At 49.7% G+C, this 18,765-nt stretch overlaps 2 protein-coding genes across 4 annotated transcripts in view; one reads left to right on the top strand and one right to left on the bottom strand.

The window, feature by feature from the left end:
• Positions 1-2,191: 2,191 nt before the first annotated feature.
• Positions 2,192-11,838, top strand: CALML4 (calmodulin like 4). 2 transcript variants are annotated; one of them, XM_047736782.1, is made up of 5 exons: positions 2,192-2,321; positions 2,439-2,469; positions 6,814-6,954; positions 8,624-8,812; positions 11,521-11,838. In XM_047736782.1, the coding sequence occupies exons 1-5, from the start codon at positions 2,319-2,321 to the stop codon at positions 11,616-11,618; spliced, it is 462 nt and encodes a 153-aa protein (XP_047592738.1). In that variant the 5' UTR covers positions 2,192-2,318; the 3' UTR covers positions 11,619-11,838. The 2 variants fall into 2 exon arrangements, with proteins under 2 accessions (XP_047592738.1, XP_047592739.1); XM_047736783.1 differs by lacking the exon at positions 6,814-6,954.
• Positions 11,839-14,086: 2,248 nt separating this feature from the next.
• The window catches only part of PIAS1 (protein inhibitor of activated STAT 1), a 122,464-nt gene continuing 117,785 nt past the window's right edge, over positions 14,087-18,765 (bottom strand). For both annotated transcript variants that reach the window (XM_047736773.1, XM_047736772.1), the window contains exon 14: positions 14,087-18,131. In XM_047736773.1, the coding sequence (XP_047592729.1) occupies positions 17,838-18,131 (294 nt within the window). In that variant the 3' untranslated portion in view covers positions 14,087-17,837. The remainder of the gene's footprint in view (positions 18,132-18,765) is intronic.

Raw genomic sequence — 18,765 nt, 5'->3', positions numbered from 1 at the left:
AAATTAGGTGTGAGGGGCAACTGCGGGGGGGCTTAGTCAAGTGTCTAACTCTTGATTCTGGCTTAGGTCACGAGCTCAGGGTCATGAAGTGGAGCCCTGCGTTGCGCTCTGTGCTTAGCTGAGAGTCCGCTTCAGGGTCTCCTTGCCCCTCCCCCCACCCCAGGGCATGCTCGCTCTTGGTCTCTCTGTCTCTGCCTCTCCATCTCTCTCTAAATAAACAAACCGTAAAAAAAAAAAAAAATAGGTATGAAATGTTTAGAATGATTTCGTGTCCCACTTGACTGCGATCTCTTTAGGCAGTTTGCCCAAAAGAGTTTGCTGGAAACATTTCCCTAGAAATACTTATTAACTGCAACCTGGCTTCACTCCACCTCGCTGACTGGAGGCCAGTGGTTCTCAAAGTGTGGCCCTGACTGGCAGCATCGGGATGGCAGAAGAAAATACAAATTCTTGTCCCATTCTAACGGCCGCATCAGAAACTGGTGATGGGGCCCTTCAGGGGAACGAAGTCTCAGCCCCAGGCAATATTGGAGGGGCTTTCTGTTTTTCACGTTGAGTTGAAGGAAGCCCTTCTTGTCCCCCACCCCCAGCATCCCACGGAGTGGCACGGATGGCCAGTGGGCAGTGGTGGCGCCTGCTCTCAGCCACTGACAGTTGAAGTGTAGCAGACACACGATGCAATGAAGTTCACAGCTCCATGGATTTTTGTAGCGACCCCTCGTGGAGCCAGCCCTCCCAAGCAGGTGTTTGGGATCACGCACTGACCTAGACTCAAGAAAATACCTTGTCTCCCCCATGAGCTCCATCCCAAACACAGGGTCATTCTGAGCGAGCACTCTGGCCTGGGCCCCCCTGGGGGCCTCCCCACAAGCCTCAGCTCTGCCCCCCTACCCGCCCCCCCACCACCTCTGGCCTCCAAGGCCCCGCCTGACTTTGCTTCATTTCCCCCACAAGGCTGCCAGCAGAAACTCCCTCCTGTCCCGCCTCCTGTATCCCCCAACAGAGAGGAGTCAAATCCCCCAGCTGAAATTCTCTGGGTCTAGAAACAGATGTGAAGAGGTGACTCAGGAGACACCATTTTGGAGAATAGAAAATCTTCCATGCGGAGGCGGTCAGGAGAGGAGGGAGGGAGAAAAGACCAAGGGCAGGCCCCCCTGTCCACGTTGTACTCGTTAGCAAGAGGGCCCCTTCCTGCAGGCACGCACAGCCACTCACCAGGTCCCAGGCGTCCCCTGGGCCCCGGGGGGCCCTTGTGCAGAGCACAGCCTGTTCAGCCCTCCACAGCAATCCTGACAAGGCAGGGGGTGCCCTGGAGTTGGAGCCCCACAGACGGAGCCAGCAGCTGTGGAGGAGAGCCAGGGTGAGACCCAGCTGTGCCCAGTGCGCAGCCCCAGGGAACTACCCCACTTCCGGGGCAAGGACATGGGGACAGTCAGCAGCTTCGGCGGGGGGGGGGGGGGGTGCCTGTGGGGAGCAGAAGAGGGAAATGAAGAAGAGGAGCCCTTCTGGCTGGGGAAAGTCACCTAAGAGGCCTCCCTGTGAGCCTGCGGGGTAGCTCAACTGTGGGGCCTGGAACCCCAGTGCACGCACACACCCCACCACTACCCTCAGGGTGTCTGGAAGGAAGGAAGAGGTGAACCCACTGTGTGCTGGCCCTTTGATTCTCTCAACAGCCCTGTGATGAGGCCGGGTGCAGAAACTGAGGCACAGCGCAGTGAAATGATGCGCCAAGGTCACTCAGCAAATGGATCTGAGGGAAGGACTGGACTCCAGCCCAAGAACACAGAGCCTGGGTCCCTTCTCCCAAGGGCATCCCAAGGCCTTGGCAGTGGGGGTGCCCCCCATTGCTTGGCTGTGCCATCATGGGAGGGGTCCTCTCCGGTCCAGAGGGTGCTGTCCCATGGGTCTTCTGTAATCAGCCCCATCTTAGCCCCAGGGAAGAGACAGGAAAGACCCCAGAGGCACCCCCTTTCTGGGTATCACCAACCCCACCCCGTCCATGGAGGGCCCCCTAGGAAGGAACTGCGGCATGTATCCATTTGCCAGAGAGCACCAGCTTCCCAAAGGAAGCAGGACAAGTGGGGGGGGCCTTCTGCACCCCTATTGACTCACAGCAAAACCTGCGCCGCCAGCCGGGCATCGAGGCGCAGGGGAAGCTGGAATCTGACCCCGGCCGGCGCCTGGCCTGGTCTCCATGGCAGCGGCGGATTTATTACGGAGCCTCCACCCAGCTTGGCGGACTTTCGACTTGAAGCTGGGAGGAAGGGGACGGAGCAGGCAGTTGTGGGAGCCTCACGCCCGCAGGCGACAGGCCCAGGATGGTGAGTGGGGGCCTGTGACGTTGTGGAGCCTGGCTGCCCCGGGGCTGGGGGTACGGTGGGGGTGGGGGGCACTTTCACGGGCTCCTCTCTCTGACTGTTTTCCTCTCTCTGCTACAGGCCAAGTTCCTTTCCCAGGACCAAATTAATGGTAGGTTGGCGTTGCTCTTTGATTAGCAACTCGCAGCAAAATGTGGGTCTCATTAGGCAATTTGCTCTGTTCGTTTTTTCTGTGGGTGGGAAGGAGGGCAGCTGGTGGGAGAGCGGGGCCCACCCACAGGCAGGGGGCCGCCTGCTGCAGGGGAGGGGGTAGGGCTCAGAGGTGAAGTGTTGGTGTTACAGTTGTCAGTGGGACTCACCCGTGCGGGAGACAGGAGAGGACGCCCACCAGAGGCTTCTCCAGGACCAGACAGCTGGATTTGGGAGGAGGGATGGGAGATGGGGGCGGGGGTGCCCCCGTTAACTGGCTGTGGCTGAGAGCCCTGGTCTGCACTCTCAGGCAGCCACTTCTACTCTCTGGGTCTCAGTCTCCCCATCTGTGAAATGGGGGTGGGCTGAGGTGGCCTCTGCGGTCCCCTGTGCCCTGACATCAAGCAGCATTTGGAGCACTTACTACCCGAGCCCCCAGCCCACCTGCCGCCCAGCCGGCCTCAGTGTAGCACAGCATGGAGTTGTGTTTCCAGAAGGCCAGAAAGGGAGAGTTGGGTTACACAGAACCCAGGGGCCTGCCAGAGCCCAGCAAGGGTCCCGCAGGTGCTGGAGGTATGCCTAGCGCTTCTTGGGCAGGGATGCCAGAGTTCGGGGCCCCCAGAGCTTGGTCTAGAGTGGGTGGAGGGTAGGGGGTGCAGGGTCTGGGTGGGCACCTTGTCTTAGATGGCTCAACATCCTCCTCCCAAGAGAAGGCCAGAGCAGGGACTGTGAAAACATAAGGCCCAGGGCAAGGGCCTCTCTTGCCCAAGTCTAAGGGCAGACTGAGTGGTGACTCAAAGCTGGAGTCCGGCTGTCGGCCTCAGGAACCCCCCTCTACCAACCCACGCCTAGTTCTGAGGCTCACTGCCTTCCCTCCCAGGATTTGTGAAACTCCCAGAAGGCAAGAAGGGACGCTTCCCTTTGTATCCCTGTATCTGACAGTAAGAAAGCGGCCACTAATGTTTCACGAATGAAAGATTGCACAGAGGTAGCTCACCGGAGTGGTAAGGGCGGGAGTCTTGGAGGCAGCAGACTGGGGGTTCCATCATCTCTGAGCCTCAGTTTCTCCTCTGTGAAGTAGGGAGAATGACACTGTGAGCAAGGGGCAGAGAGGATGTCAGTCAGGCACATGGTGTCACCCAGACTCGCTCTAGCTAGCATGAGCTGGGTGGTATGAATATTTTGAGCTGCTTGTTAAAATCAGTCATTATTAAATAAAGTAGCATCAAACAGTGTTTCAATCCCTGCATCTATACAGTGAATGTTTTAAAATAATCCTATCAGTGCTGAAGATTTGAAAGAGGTTTCAGATTAATGAATTTGTACAAGGGTGAGAAATAGTGTAATGGTAACTCACCAGATTTAATGACCATACCTTCACTGGGCAAAGAGTTGCATTCATTGGCATGCGGCCTCGCTCGGCAAACCATGGTTGAATGGAAACTGTAGGCTGGCAAGGGACACGAGAGCTGGCAAAACTCACTCGTGACAATCAGCTGGCTGGAACGGAACTTATAAAGAACAGTGCACATTTTATCGTTACTTATAAGTGGCGTGCTACACGTCCTTAATGTCTGTAAATGTCATAATAAACTTGGTTACCTATGCCATCAGAGCTGGTTGTTACACCTGTGCCAGCACACAACTGGTGTTAATCTAGGCCCTGGGGAGGCCCTCTCTTGCTCCAGGGCCTTTGCATTCCCAAAGGGAAGACCTGAGGGGGATTTTTAACCAATTTATTCTTTCCTTCACCAAATATGAGTCCTTTCTTTGTGCCAGCCCAGGTCTAGGCACTAAAATACGGCAGCAAACACGACAGACAAAATCCATTCACTCGCTCACACACAGGGAGGAGGGGGACAACAAAAGCAGTAACATATATGGGAGGTTACAGGGCCTGCCCTTCAGAACAAAAGGCCAGAAAGGGGGAGCAGGGAGGTGTAGGAGTCATGGAGGGTGGAAGGGGGCTGCAAGGAGAACGGCCTGCTGTCCTGCTCTAGCTCGGGAGTCCCCATTCAGCTGTGGCCTTCTGGGTCTTTCAATGGTGTATTTGTCAATGTGGGAAGATAGAACGTGTTTTATCTAACAGGAGATGGGACTCCATTTGCCCCTGGCCCCGCTGCTGTCAGGGGCATGGTCCCAGTCACTCATCCATGTGGGAGAGGCAGTCTGCCTGTCTGTAAAGTCTGGCCAATTCTAGGTCCCAAGGGTATGACGGGCATCAGGCAGGGACAACAACAGTCACAGGCTGAGGTCTCAGGGGGGCACACTCAGAAGACAAGGTGGGTGATGGTCATGAGAGGTCCCCAGGAAGGGCGCTGGAGGAGTTTTAAGCCCTAGATGCAGGGTGGCTCCCTCAGGGTGCCCCCACATTAGTGGTGGCATCACCCCCACTGGCATGGGGCCCTCTTGGAGGGAATCGGGTTTTGCAGGAACCAAAGGTGGGATCTTAGGCCAGGCTCCGGTGCTGCTTCCTCTAGACCACTTCAGTTCCTGTCCCCTGCTCATGTGTTCTGGCCCTCTCCAAGCCCAGGCTCTGGAAAGTTCTGAAAGGGCTAGCCTTTCCCCTTCAGCCTCTCCACAGGCACAAAGTTGGCTAATTGTCCCTAAACCCCACCAGGGAAGCTTCCTTTTATTAGCAGCACCCCTGAAATCCTCAAGGAGAGACCTTAATTGGGGAACATGAAAGGGCCTTAGGGCAAAAGCTGGGGACCTTCCTTCAGCCTCCCCCTACTCCCGTCTACCCTCTGGTGGCCTCTGCCTGGGAACCCAGCATCCAGAGTGGCCTGGGTGGAGCTCTGCTTCAGGGGCCAGACTCCTCCCCCCACCAACCTCCCTCCCCAGGCCCTCAGCTGCCACAGCCTTCAGTGCCCCCCCCCCCCCCCCCCCCGCACTACGGAAACAGTAGAGGCACTGCACTGGGCATCACGGGGCATGGCAGGATGAAACAAGGGCCCAGGGGAAGTGCTCGGTAGAGTGAGCCTGCCATTGGTTTTATTATTATCAGCTGAGGAGCAGCTGGCCCGGGCCACAGAGGCACAGGGCAGCTGAATGCTGAGAGGCCTCCATGGGGCTCTGCTGTGGGGCTCAGGGATTAGAGTCACCAGGGAAGCTCTTGACCAGTTCTGCCGCAGCCCCACCCCAGCCTGTCTGGGAATCTCGGAGGTGGGGCCCAGGCATCTCCCCAGCTCCTTGCTGGCCTCACAGGGCCCTGAGGGCAGGGAGCTGGGCTTTGCTGTGTCTAGGGGAGGGAGCCTTAGCTCTGGCAGCCACTGCATCTCCTCCCCAGGAGGAGGGGTCAGGAGAGCAGCCAGCCAGATTGAGTCCCACGGAGTCTTTAAGAATAGGACCAGAGTGGGGCGCCTGGGTGGGTTAGTGGGTTGGGCCTCTGCCTTCGGCTCGGATCATGGTCTTGGGGTCCTGGAATCGAGCCCCACGTCGGGCCCTCTGTTCGACGGGGAGCCTGCTTCCCCCTCTCTCTCTGCCTACTTGTGGTCTGTCAAATAAATAAAAAAGAAGTCTTTAAAAAAAAGAATAGGACCAGGGCTATCTGTGTCAGAGGACTGCCTGAGGGTTTAGCAGCCTGGAGGTAGGAGGCTGGAGAGTGGACACAGCAGTGCTCACAGATGTGATAATAACTCACCAGATAGGACAGCCATTCTCCACCACACCTTCCCAGAGGGGATTTCTACCAGCGGCATAATTTCCCTGGTTTCCCATATACGTCTTTGCAAAGGTACTCTAGAGTCTGCAGGCCCTGCTGTAAACTCCTGGTCTCCATGGGCTGGCCTGGAGGGTAGGATTGCTTTCCTTTGGTTTTAGTCAGTTATGGAAGGGGAAAAAAGAGGAAAGGAAAAAAAAAAACAAAAAAAAAAAACACAAAAAAAAACACACACACAAAAAAACAGAAGAAAGCAGGGAGGGAGAGGCAGGAAGGGAGAGAGACAGAGGAGGCAGAAGGGAAGTCAGGAGAGGGAGGGGATAGGATTGCCAGATAAAATATAGGCCACCCAGTTAAATTTGGATTTCAGATAAACAACAAAGCCTTTTTAGTATAAGTATATCCCATGCAAAACGTGGGGCATACTTATACTAAAAATGTATTCCTTATTTATCTGAAATCCAGTTTAACTTGGCAGCCCTGTATTTTTATTTGCTGTGTCTGGAAACTCAGGAGAGTCAGCAAGGGGAAGGGGAAGGAAGGGAAGGGAAAGGAAGGGGAGGGGAGGGGAAGGGCAAGGCAAGGCATGGGTGTGGAGGGCAATTACATGCAGTTGACTCTTCCTTCTGGGTTGTCTGTGCACAGAGTACAAGGAATGCTTCTCCCTGTATGACAAGGAGCAGCGGGGAAAGATAAAAGCCACTGACCTCATGGTGGTGATGAGGTGCCTGGGGGCTAGCCCAACACCAGGGGAGGTGCAGCGGCACCTGCAGATCCACGGGATCGGTGAGTGGTTTGGGCCAGATGTGGCTGCTGGAGGGGCACACACCAGCTGGGCTGGGGGTGGGGGGCAAGTCCTGTAGCTGGCGTCTTGGGGCAGGGCCCAGCAGGTGGGTACAGATGGCGGGGGTATGAAGAGCTCAGACGTTTGGGGGGCGGGTGGGAGTTGGAGCTCACCAGCAGAAGCTATGGAGACATCTGGCCAGGTGTGCTGTGTATCACTCAGGCTTCCTGGAAGCCCCCCAGCAACCAGCAACATGCCCGTTTGTCACAGAGGACCACAGGGTCTAGGCATTCCATTATCACAAACCTGCAGTAAAGACTGTTAACAGTGATCCCACGTGTTGGGACAATTTCCCTTCACTGAGTATTTGTCCCATGCTTAGCTCAAACAACTCTGTGAAGTACGCATCATCCTCTTGTTTTACAGGTAAGGACCAAGGTTCAGAGCCATTAGGTAATTTGCCCAAGTTCTTAACCCAGTGGTGGAATCAGGGTTGGGACCTGATTCTTCTTTCAAAGACCGACCTCCTAAACACTGTGCAACACTCTGAAAAAAAAAAAAGGTAGAAGAAAACCTACCCAAGATGCTACCATAATTGTTCTCTCTGGTGATGGGATTAGGGATGATTTTCATTCCCTTTATTGTTCCTTGCATGTTTGATGATGGGAACACCTAGGACTTTTATAACCAGAAACAAGTTTTATTAAAAAAAAAAAAAAATGAGAAAAACCAGAGAGGTGTCAGAGGCCGGTTAGATGTTTGCCCTGGTAGTTAGACACACAGGAAGGAAAGCCTGGCCCAGAGGAAGGAGGTGGACTGGAAAGTGCACTTGACCTGGAGCCCAGAGGTGACTTCTGGGTGCCTGGACCTCGTTTCCTCACCCATCGGCTAGGGTTACTCTGAGGTCCCATCAGAGTGTACCTGCAGCAGCACTGGGAGGCCATGGGGGGTGGGGGGGCTTCTGAAGATCTGGAGCCGGCTGATGGGGTGCTCAGGGACTGAGATCCCCATTTCCAGCTCTGAATGGGGTGGTGGTTTCCTTTGGCTTCTGTGTCCTCCAAACAGGAAGTTGTGGTCAGGGGAAGTTCTGATTTCCTGCAGTTGTAGCTGGCCAGGGCCTGGGCTGAGGCCCGCAGGCATGCTTGGAGGAGGGGCCTGGGCTGGGGAGACCAGGGCAGAGGCTGCGGTGAGGGGGAAGGCCGAATAGGGGGTGGGGCTGGGGCTTGAAGCTTCAGGTGGGGTCACCTGTCCGTCCTTGTGGGTGTGCTGCAGTGGCCGCCGAGGAAGGACGGATGCAGAGAGTACTACCCTCCAGCTCAGGGCAGGAGGGGAGCCCCCGGATGGGAGCAGAGGAAGTGCGCCCCATCCTGGTCCTGCCACCACCCTGTGAGGTGACTCCATGCTGGGGCCTCTGTCGCCTTAGTGGGCAAAATGGGGCAAGGGTCATCCCGGTCACTGAGGGCTCCTGAGAGGATTCACGAGGCAGATCCATGGTGGGGGGGTGGGCTCCGTAGGAAGGGCTGCATCCTCCTCATGTAACTGTTGCCAGCATGGCACTTCCTGAGTTGGGGGCCCTTGAGCCGGCCATAGACTTGGGCAGGAGGCCATTTAGCTTCTCCAAGAAGAGCCGCTTCCTCCCTGCTCAGTCTGCTGTGTTGGGGGGTTTCCCAGACAGAGATGGAGAGCTGGATTTCTCCACTTTCCTGACCATCATGCACTCGCAAATAAAACAAGAGGATCCAAAGAAAGAAATTCTTTTGGCCATGTTGATGACAGACAAGGAGAAGAAAGGCTACATCATGGCGACTGAGCTGCGGTCCAAACTCATGAAACTGGGGGAGAAGCTTACCCACAAGGAAGGTAAAGGCCTGAGTCCCTCTTTTGCAACAGTGAGGGAGTAGTGGGGGGTGGGGGGGGAGGACAGCAAAGCCCGATCGGCAGGACTGTGCAGACACCGAATGTGATCTTCGCCCAGACGGCTGTGACTCCGTGTCACGCTCAGTGAACTCGAGCCCAAGGGAAAAAGTAGGAGCCCGAGAGTGAAGGCTGCCAGGGTGAGGGAAGGCCTGAGGAGAGCATGCTAGGATCTACTTGGGCCTTCATTTAGTGCTCACAAGACCCCTGGAGGCACCAGTGCCCTTGTTATACTGACCAACAGGTGACAAACTGGGGCGTGAATGCAAGTCTGTTCGACACACACACGGCCCCTCAGACTCTTTCCCCTTGCCAAAGCTGTCTTCTGAAGTGGTTGCTGATGCCGAGGGTTTCCAAACTGAGATGCTACTTTGCCCCCCTCTCATGACTCAGCCGGTTTGAAGTGCTCTTCCAGAAGGAGCGTCTGCGGCTGCCTTTGCCTCGCATCTTCCGGCAGGCCAGTGGGCCTTCCTGCCTTGGAGCAGAAGGAGGGGCTGCGGTCTTCTGGGTGCACCCTTTGGCCATTGTAGGAGGTGACCCCCATGCTGGGCTGCCAGCCGGCATTCTTCCAGCCTTGCCCCTCCGCCCTGTCACAGCAGCCCTCCGGGGGCTGCCACCAGAGGCTGGCATTTCCAGTTAGGCTGCTGGGCCTGCCGGTGGCAGGACATGAGTGCTGGGCTGGGACACAGGCAGGTGGAGGGAAAGGCTTTGGGAATGGTGGACCTTTAGCCTTTGGTTAAATCACAACAAACCGGTGGCTTGAATTCGATTTGATGCCTGGCTCCCCCACATTCTGGGGGCCCCTCAGAGGTGTTTCTTAACCTCTCTCAGCCTCCACGGTTTCCTGGTTGGGAAACGACAGTACAGCAGACAATCCCTCAGGTCCCTTCAGGAGCTAGCATTCTGTAAAGCAGTCTGCTTAGATTTTATCTGCAGTCACTAAGGCACAGCACAGAGCATTTAAAAATAGCGCGAGACGGCACACTGAGCTCTCCCTGCTTTTCCGGGCTGGCAGCGACCGTGAGCTCATCTTTCACTGTGGCTGTGTTCATGGGAACGTGGGACGCAAGGGCTCTCCTTCGCGCTCAGGCTCTTAGGACACTGCTCAGCCTCTTATGTTGCAGGTGGAGTGCTGGCGGGGGGGGGGCGGAGGGGGCAGCAGAGGCCTTCGTTCTCACGGTTAATGATCTCTGCCTGAAGCTGTGGCCTGGCCCCCCGGACTCACACCCATCTCGTTTGTTTAACCAGGGAAGAAACATGCCAAACAAACTGGTAATGTGTTCCAGACAAGCAGGAAGACCCACTTCCCTTCCTCTTGCTATGGGAGGGAGGAAAGATGATATGAGAAGTAGGAATCCTTTACCCTGGGTGACTAAAACAACATCTTCAATTTTATTAAACATCTTCCGAAGGCTGGAGGAGGCTGCCGGGAGGCCTCCATTCTAAGGCCTGGAACAGGCTCACTTCAGCCCCCTGGGCCTTTGTGGGATCTGAGTGAACCCAGAAGGCGTGGTCAGCGCTCAGCCGAGGAGTACAGCCCTTCTTGGGGGACAGGCGGGGCCTGTATGCTTGAGCTGCAGCTGCCACTGGGCCTGTCCACTGGAAAGGGTTGACCCCAATGGCCGATGGTAGAAGCTTCTCCATGAAATAGGATAAATTACAGTCTCCTCAACATTCTAAAAATACTGAGAACCACCATCAGCTTAGGCACTGAGCACAGTAATTACATTTTAGAGGAGGATGGATAGTTAAGCAGAAAATCACAGGAGCTTTTCCAACTGCCCAGAATTATGTGTCAGGGACGTCTAGCGCCAGGGAAGCTGACACAGGGCAGTGAAACAGTTTTTGCAAGGGGATGAGGATGGGCCCAAAGAGCCAAAGGTAGGTTGGCACCAAGACCACTGTGGAGAAATGGAGGTTGAAATGGCCTTTCTTGCCAATATCTGGGACAAGCTAGTATTTTGTCCCAAGAATCCAGAACCAGAAGAAACAAGTAAATGAAGTGATTTTTTTTTTTGAGCAATGTCCGAGAACAATGACACTTTTGTGCACTTTGAGCTTTAGACACAGTTGAATTTATCTTCTCTCCTACTACCCCTGCCCCCTAAACACACACGGTTTTAAAAAAGAGGTGATGGTGGCAGACACCACTTGTCACCAAGTCCCCGCTTGGGGTGGGGCAGGAAGGGAAGGCAGGCAGGCTGGGGGCAGGCCAAAGCTACGGGCAGGGTGGCCCAGGATGGGGCTGTTCTGCCGGGAGACTGAGGGAGTGGGTTATAGAAGGTAACATCCATACCAAATGTTTCTGGAAATACAGGCGCAGGGGTCAGATCTTTTCGCTAAAAAAGAAAAAAAAAAAAAGACAAAGAAGCAAGCAAGCACCAGGTGGCTTCAGTGACGGACTCACCACTAGCACATCCCCACACTCTACCTGGGCCCCTGCAGAAAGCCTGATTCACTCAAAACTGAATCCATGTCTTCAGGGATAGGGGTGAGTCGTCCTGTTCTGTTCACTGGTTAATTTCCTGGTCTTCAGGAACAGTCCATTGGACACCAGGGAAGACCTTTGGGGAGCTTCAACCCCCAATAACTAATTCGATGTCCTATAATGTAACACTATAGCCAAACTGAAAAATTAATGTGATTTATTGCAGTGGATGATCTTTTCAAGGAAGCAAATATCGAACCAAATGGCAAAGTGAAGTACGATGAATTTATCCACAAGATCACCATTCCTGTGTGGGACTACTGAACGAAGAGAATTTCAAGAGAGCCTCTCCCAGGCCTGAAAACTCAGACTATGAAGTTTTTAAAAAGAAAAGGCTCTTTTACCCTGAGGGGGGCTGGTAAATGCTGCAGCAAGATGAGATGAGCTGACTGCAGCAGTGGTGGGGCGGAAACTCAGCAATGATATGAAATGGTTTCAGCCTGGCATTAGCAGTCTTTAATAAAAGATTTGTATTGATTTTTAACAAGTGCCATTAGCCCAGCATTTTACGGCATCGAGAGAGCCTTTGGTTTACAGTTGGGCCTGGGTTCCAGTTCTGACTCTGCCATGTCCCAGCTGTGTGACTCTGGGTAAGTCATTTCACCCCTTAAAGCCTCAGTCGGATCCCTAAACTCAAGGTGGACTCCGACTTCTTACCTCATGGAGCCTACTGAGGGTGTCTGTTTTTGGTGCTGGAACCATCTTCCACATTTCCAAAGTAAAGCCAGTGCTGAGCAGAAAACTAGCATCAAGCAAAGAGCTAAAACAAATGAACGAACAAGTATGGTTAACATTTCTGGCAGCACCATGGGGCCACTTTACACATTCTTATTCCCAGCGTGACACACAGTGACATGGTTCAGGATATTCATTCATAAACAGAGTACAGAGTGAACACGGTCACGTTCAACAAGAGGCATCAGCTAGACGGCAGGGAGGGCGATGGGACTTTGCAACCTACACCACAGGCCACCAGATGTGACCTGCTGCCTTCGTCAGAGCCTTGTTCAGCTGGAGGAGCTCCCGTCCGTTTTGAGCTCTCCTGTTATCAGAGAGGGTCATGACACTAGGACGGTGGGCCAAATTGATCAGAGATGGAAAGCAATAAAGGGATGGAACAGGCTATGGCCAGCATACAGCAAGAGCCCCACTGGGACCTCTTCCAGCCCGAGCAGGGTTTTCAGTGAGGTTTGTAACCAGGAGGGGCCAGGCTGGCACTGCTTGTGCACTCATACATTTGTGGATCCTGCTAGTACTGTCAGCACAGCCCTAAAAAGGGCTGAAGTCCCACACCAGCACGTTGAGCAGGCAGAGGCCAGAGCTCTAAGTACAGAGATCTTCATCCTTATATGTCTCAAAATTGGGCTCTCTAGGCTGTGGCTTTGTTTACTGGTGCCTTAGTGGCTCAAGAAAAAGAAAAGGAAATGAAGAAGGAGGAGTGTCTTTTGGGAGGTTACACAAAACACAAATCTAAAGGCTAAGCACCAGCGAAACTGCAGGGGACAGACCAGCGCAGATCAGATAATCGGCCAATTATCTCACGATGCTGTAGCTTTCAGACCTAACCAGGGTCCTCAGAAAGGAGAGACTTTCATTTTCCCAGCAGTGTAACTGCCAGTGGGGGCGAGCAGGAATTCCTAGGAGCTGTAGAAAGGTCCTGTAGGAGGCAGGCAGCAAGTGGCTCAGACACTAAGCGGGGTGAGGTCATGACCGTGTGGCTGGGGGAGCCCAGGCTCACACGGTACAAGGGCACATCCAGGTTTTGTGCGGTCTGAGGCTTATACTCTTGGAAGGCCTTCTTTCAAGAATACATGAATAGAAGTACATAATCGTTAGGGCTACTCCCAGGACTCTTCTAGAGGCCGAAGTGGGGGTAGGGCACACACTGGTTCTTAATTAAGTCGAAGGCTCCTCGGGCACTTCATCGAGAAATGCTGCATTTCACTTTCAGGGAAGGCTTAAGGGGCCTGCCCCCACATCTCTTTCTGACTCATCATGGACGTTAGGAAGCAAGTCCTGCACAGCCGAGCTGAACACCACAGACGAGACAGGGTATATACCCAGGAGTTGGAGGGACAGGAAAAGGAAGTTCTGGGCCAGAATAAACAAGGGTACTTACCCTCAAGGCTTTTTAAAAATGTCTCTGTCACTGAATAGTCCCAGGATGGTTTTAAAGCAAGTTTTATTAATCATCTGAGTTGCCAATAGGAATCCGAAGCACAGCTTGCCCAAAGCACCTGAGTGGTGTGCAGCGGCCATCAGCACCCACGGCTATCTCCCCCGACTCAGTGCTCCCAATTTAGGGTACGTGGTAGCTAGGATTCTAAGATCCTGCAACACGTCCTGATGTAAACCTCTACCCCAGGAAAGGCTTTTTACATGACAGTAAGCCCAGGTTTCTTGTTCATTCCTGAAATTCCAGTTGGTTTACTTAGCACCTAGAGTTGTTTACAAAAAAGGCCACACTGCTCTTAGCACTCACACTGCAGATTACCAAACAGATTTAAAACTAAACAGATGCTATGGTTCAGTACAAAGCTTGTCATATTTCAGTAAGAACGGGGAACGATGGCTGTATATGCATTACTTACCTCAAAGCATGTTGTGAGAGAATTAGTTAATTGCCATGCTTTGAAATCTCTGGATGAAAGGTGCTTTGGAAGCACAAAGCGTTATCATTTTTCTCATAGGGATTGTCCCTTGAATACCCAGTGTATTTTACAGAAGACAAATTAACTGAAGGCTTTTCTTTTATTACATCTAAAGAGCTCTACATAAACAGGTAACATTCAATAGGTAAACAATTTTTTTTCCAATGCATGTAATAAATATTTTCACTTGGTACTTTTATACAAACTGACATTGGTCTACTATACATTTTTAAAAGCCATTTTACTGGTTTGGCATGCGGTATGGAAATTTCTAAGAGAGAAAGTTTTAAGGCAATGAATCACAGATTTAAGTTCATGGAATTTATGGTAACTTTTATATCTGTTTATATACATTTCCCCTTTGTTAATTAAACAATTAACAGCAGCACACTCTGGGACCACCAGCTATTCTCCCTCCCTCTTTCTGAAATCTAAGCTTTATGTTTTTTTTTTTTAATTAAAAAACAATTCAACATGTATTGATAAAACAAAATCCTTACTAAAATAATTTTAAATGTGCTTTAAAGTCCTGAAGATCTTGAAGCGTCTTATGTATTTAAACTTGGAATTGTTTAAAAATGTTCTTTCCACAATTAGCGCATTTAAAATTGGGATATATTTTCATTCAGTTTCAGACATTTGTCTCTATGGAAAATCTGCCAGGAAATCACATTTATCAGAAGATTAAGTGCAATCTTTCTTAAGTCAGTAATGATACAGAAATGTGGTAACATCTCAGTTAACAGAAGAAAAATTTTAATGCTCAAAATAAATTAGTCAACCAAGTGTGGTATGGTTAAGGTTCAGATTGTTTTAAAAAGATGTGTCCAATAATGCCCACAAAATAATTAAAAGCCACTTCAACCCTGCTAAGTCAAACAGCTATTTTATCAAAGATGTGTGCATGTATACACACACACACACCCCCACACACAGAGAGTACTGTACAGAAACACAATCGTATGCACACCTATTATGAATGACCAAGGCAAGTGGATGGTGGCAACTTGCCAAAAGACTCTAAGAGTCGCTATTTGTCCGCAGACAGCATGTCAGTGTTGGTGTGGGTAGGGGAGTGAGGGCAGGCTAAGGAAAAAACAGACGAAATGACCATGCACTTCTTTTAACTTAGAACAGTGCAGTGCCTGACTCTACCAGTAACTAGTATAGATCATGACAGTCTGATTGACCAGTATCGACCACGAGACCAACAGAGTGATAGCTACCACTCATGCAACGCTTGGGAAAGTCAACAACTTTCCAAAGAAACAAACTCCTTAGAGTGGAATGAACTAACATCAAAAGACAATCAAACAGTTCGTTTCTCTTGTGGAGACATGACCAAAGCCACCAGAGAGACACTTCTTTCTCCCTATTACCTGTTCTTCCCTTAGGTCGGTATAATGCAGGGCACTGAGGGAAACTCACCATCCCCAAAACTGGGCTGAAGAAAGGAGAGGGATGGGTTTTCAACTGGATCATTCAGAGTTTGGAATTCAGCATCATACACAAAGTTATTGATCAGAATTTTGAGACCACTAACAACGACAGAAAAACAAACAAACAAAAAAAGAGGATACAAAAAACTATTCATTTTAGGTAGCTGAATTAACAGAAATGTTTCCTATTACAGTGTGAAATAAGAAGCAACATCCCACAACTTGAGTGATTTCTAACCCAATCTGAATTTAGACACAAATTATGGTACCATTAAGTATTGCCTAAGTTAATATAGCGATGCGAGTTCTTAAAGAGTTTACTCACCATAATAGCATATTCATTAAAAAACTTAACTAATTCCTGTTTTCACTGACAATGAATCTTTTGTTTTTTATTGCAGATTGTTTAGTGACTATAACTCAGCCATGTATGTGTGGAATACACATGCGTAGGGGAAGACTATATAACTCACGTGTCACTCACACTTGTCTATAAATACATATATACACACACACATATACATATCAACACCAACTTGTTTTTCAAAATTCAAGTCAACAATTTAGTGGCAGAGAGATGCTGTAAAAACAGGTATTATTTTTAGATGCCACACAGTCAAGTGAACCGTTAATTTTATCATACAACTGAAGATACAGCCATCTTGAATTCTACCTGGAAAAAGTAGGTCATTTTGTTACCACTGCAAGGTTGAAACACTTTTATACACAAAGGTGGTCCTTCGTCAACTCTGAGAACCTGAACAGCTGTGATAGAAAGATCCAGCCTGGGAAAATGGTAATTGTTATGCCCCTTCCTTCTTTCTATCTTTTCTGTTAAACCAGCTAAACCTCTCCATCAGCTAGAAGATACTTTCCACACCCTCAGGTGCTCCCTGAAGAACATCACACCTTCTCTAATGAGGATTTTGGGACAATGGTAGAACCACCTTCCTTCCCTCCAACCCACACTCATCTCCTCAAAAACAGTTCTCACTATATTTACATGTTCCATTATTAATAAATAGATCAGATTGATCCATGAATTCTAAAGAAAGAAAGTAACAAAGAAAGAAAGAATTGACTTCCTATGTCATGCTTTTCTCTAAAAGGTGAAGAAAAAATAAAACAAACAAGATAGCTAGGCTAAGAAAAGAAGTACACTCAGATCCAGAGAGTAAAAATGACCAAGGATCAAGCCTATTTTGCATTTCAACTGTTTATCAGATAGTGGATTTCTAGACTGACATGTGTGGTGCACTGTATTTTCCAGAGAGGATTTACTTTTAGGATAACTGTCTTTCTTTTTCGAGGTGATGTAACCTTACCTCTGTCAGCTGCACAAGACACCCAGCACGACTTTCTAAGCTATTTTTACTTCCTACTTTGGCATGAAGATCTTACATGAAAACTTGTTACCCTGTGGCCAAAAGGCAGGTGTTCACAGACTTGGTTTAAATACATAATACTGGCAATCCAAATTTAGAAGAAAGAACTAGACTAAAGTGTATTATTCACAGGTCTGCCAAGCCTACTCCTTATCCAGACAGCTTTACTCCAAATCTCTAAAACATATTCTCAGGGGGTATCTAGCAAATAAGAGAGAATATGTGATGGAGAACATGCACTTGGGATATCAATAAAGATGCTCATATGTGAGTTCAAGACCTTCAAAGCACTTTGAAAGAAGCAGGCAACTGATTTATCAACTGAATGCAAACTTGGGAGGAGAAGGAACAGTAACAACAGAAAAATATACACAGACACACACACTGAACACACACCCCCACGAGCTAGGTCCTGAAAATACACAGGGAATGCAGTGGGACAGATGAGATTTATAACTTAAGGCTGGATAAAATATGCACACACACAAACAGAATCCAAGTCTGTCCTTTTTAGAAAATGGAAATGAAAACTATCCCCCCAGCTCCCTCCCCACAACGAAGAAAAGCCCACAATTTAAAACTTCATACATGCAATTCCTTTTCTGTTATTGCAAATAAAATAATGCCATTGAAGTAAAATAAAACCAAAACCATAGGACAAATGATGGAAAAAAATCTTCAGAATCCAGGAAAAAAATGAACTGAAGGTGGTTTGTGGGTACTGTTTTTTTTTTTTTTTTCTTTTCTTTCCTTTTTTTTTTTTTTTTGTTTTTTGTTTTTTACAAGTGTTTTATCAGACAGGCAGTCTTAGATTTATATACAAAAGTAAAACTGAAAATATAGTTTTGTTCTCTGTACATTTCTTTTAATTTTTTCCCTAAAAAAAGGAAAAAAACACGCTTGTGTACTTTTCTAAACAGAATAAGGTAAAACATAGCATAAAGTTCTCTTCTTTCTGCCAAGTTCATTTAATCTGGGGTGGGGGCAGGAGCAGCAGGGGCAAGGGAATCAGTCCAATGAAATAATGTCTGGTATGATGCCGAAGATGGATGCTGTGTCCGTGCTGCTCCTGTTTGCAACGGTGTGGCTATGGCTCTCCCGCAGGCTGTTGGAGGACACGAGGCTGCTGTTACTGCCACTACTGCTTCCATTGGTGGTTGGCAGAGAAGTACTGCCTCCTGCACTTAACTGATCGAGAAACATCTGCGAGGAGGTATACGGGAAAAACCGAGACGAGTGTAAGAGGTCTTGATCATCTGACACTGCTGCGGCGGCGGCAGCCAGGAGGGATGTGTTATAATGCTGGGGGGCGGGGAACAGAAGACACAAAACCCATCAGTTCTAATTCATAAACCTTCTTCTCGGCAGAACAGAGTCCTAAATTTAAAAAGATTTTAAAAAAAATTTATTTGACAGAGAGAGCGTGAGAGTACAAACAGGGGGAGTGGCAGGCAGAGGGAGAGAGAGAAGCAGGCTCCCCACGTGGGTTCGATCCCAGGACCCTGAGATCATGACCTGAGCTGAAGACAGATGCTTAACCAACTGAGTCACCCATGCATCCCCAGAGTTCTAAATTTAATATATACTGCATATCTGCTATGTCTGAAATACCTAATAAAACATTTCACAGAATCAGATGTCCTTATATAATAATCACATCCTTGAACTTGAGAGACATTTCTATATTTTAAACTGGGGCGGGGGGAATACCAAAATAAAACTGCTAGTTTGTTTTGTTTTAATTTGTAATACAAACAATTCTCAAAATTCTATTTCCAAAGAGGCATATGCTCAGAAGCAGCAGGAAAGAAGACAGTCGACCCTCTTTCTCTTATGGAGATATTTGGCCAAGAATTTACCAGTTGATTTACTGCCCTGTTTCTTTATTAAACAATTACTGGGGAACCAACAAATAGATACTTTCCTACTATATACT

The sequence above is a fragment of the Lutra lutra genome, chromosome 7 (genome assembly GCF_902655055.1).
Source record: "Lutra lutra chromosome 7, mLutLut1.2, whole genome shotgun sequence".
Taxonomy (NCBI): domain Eukaryota; kingdom Metazoa; phylum Chordata; class Mammalia; order Carnivora; family Mustelidae; genus Lutra; species Lutra lutra.
Note: the sequence above shows the minus strand (reverse complement) of the source record. Positions and strands in the feature narration are given on the sequence as shown.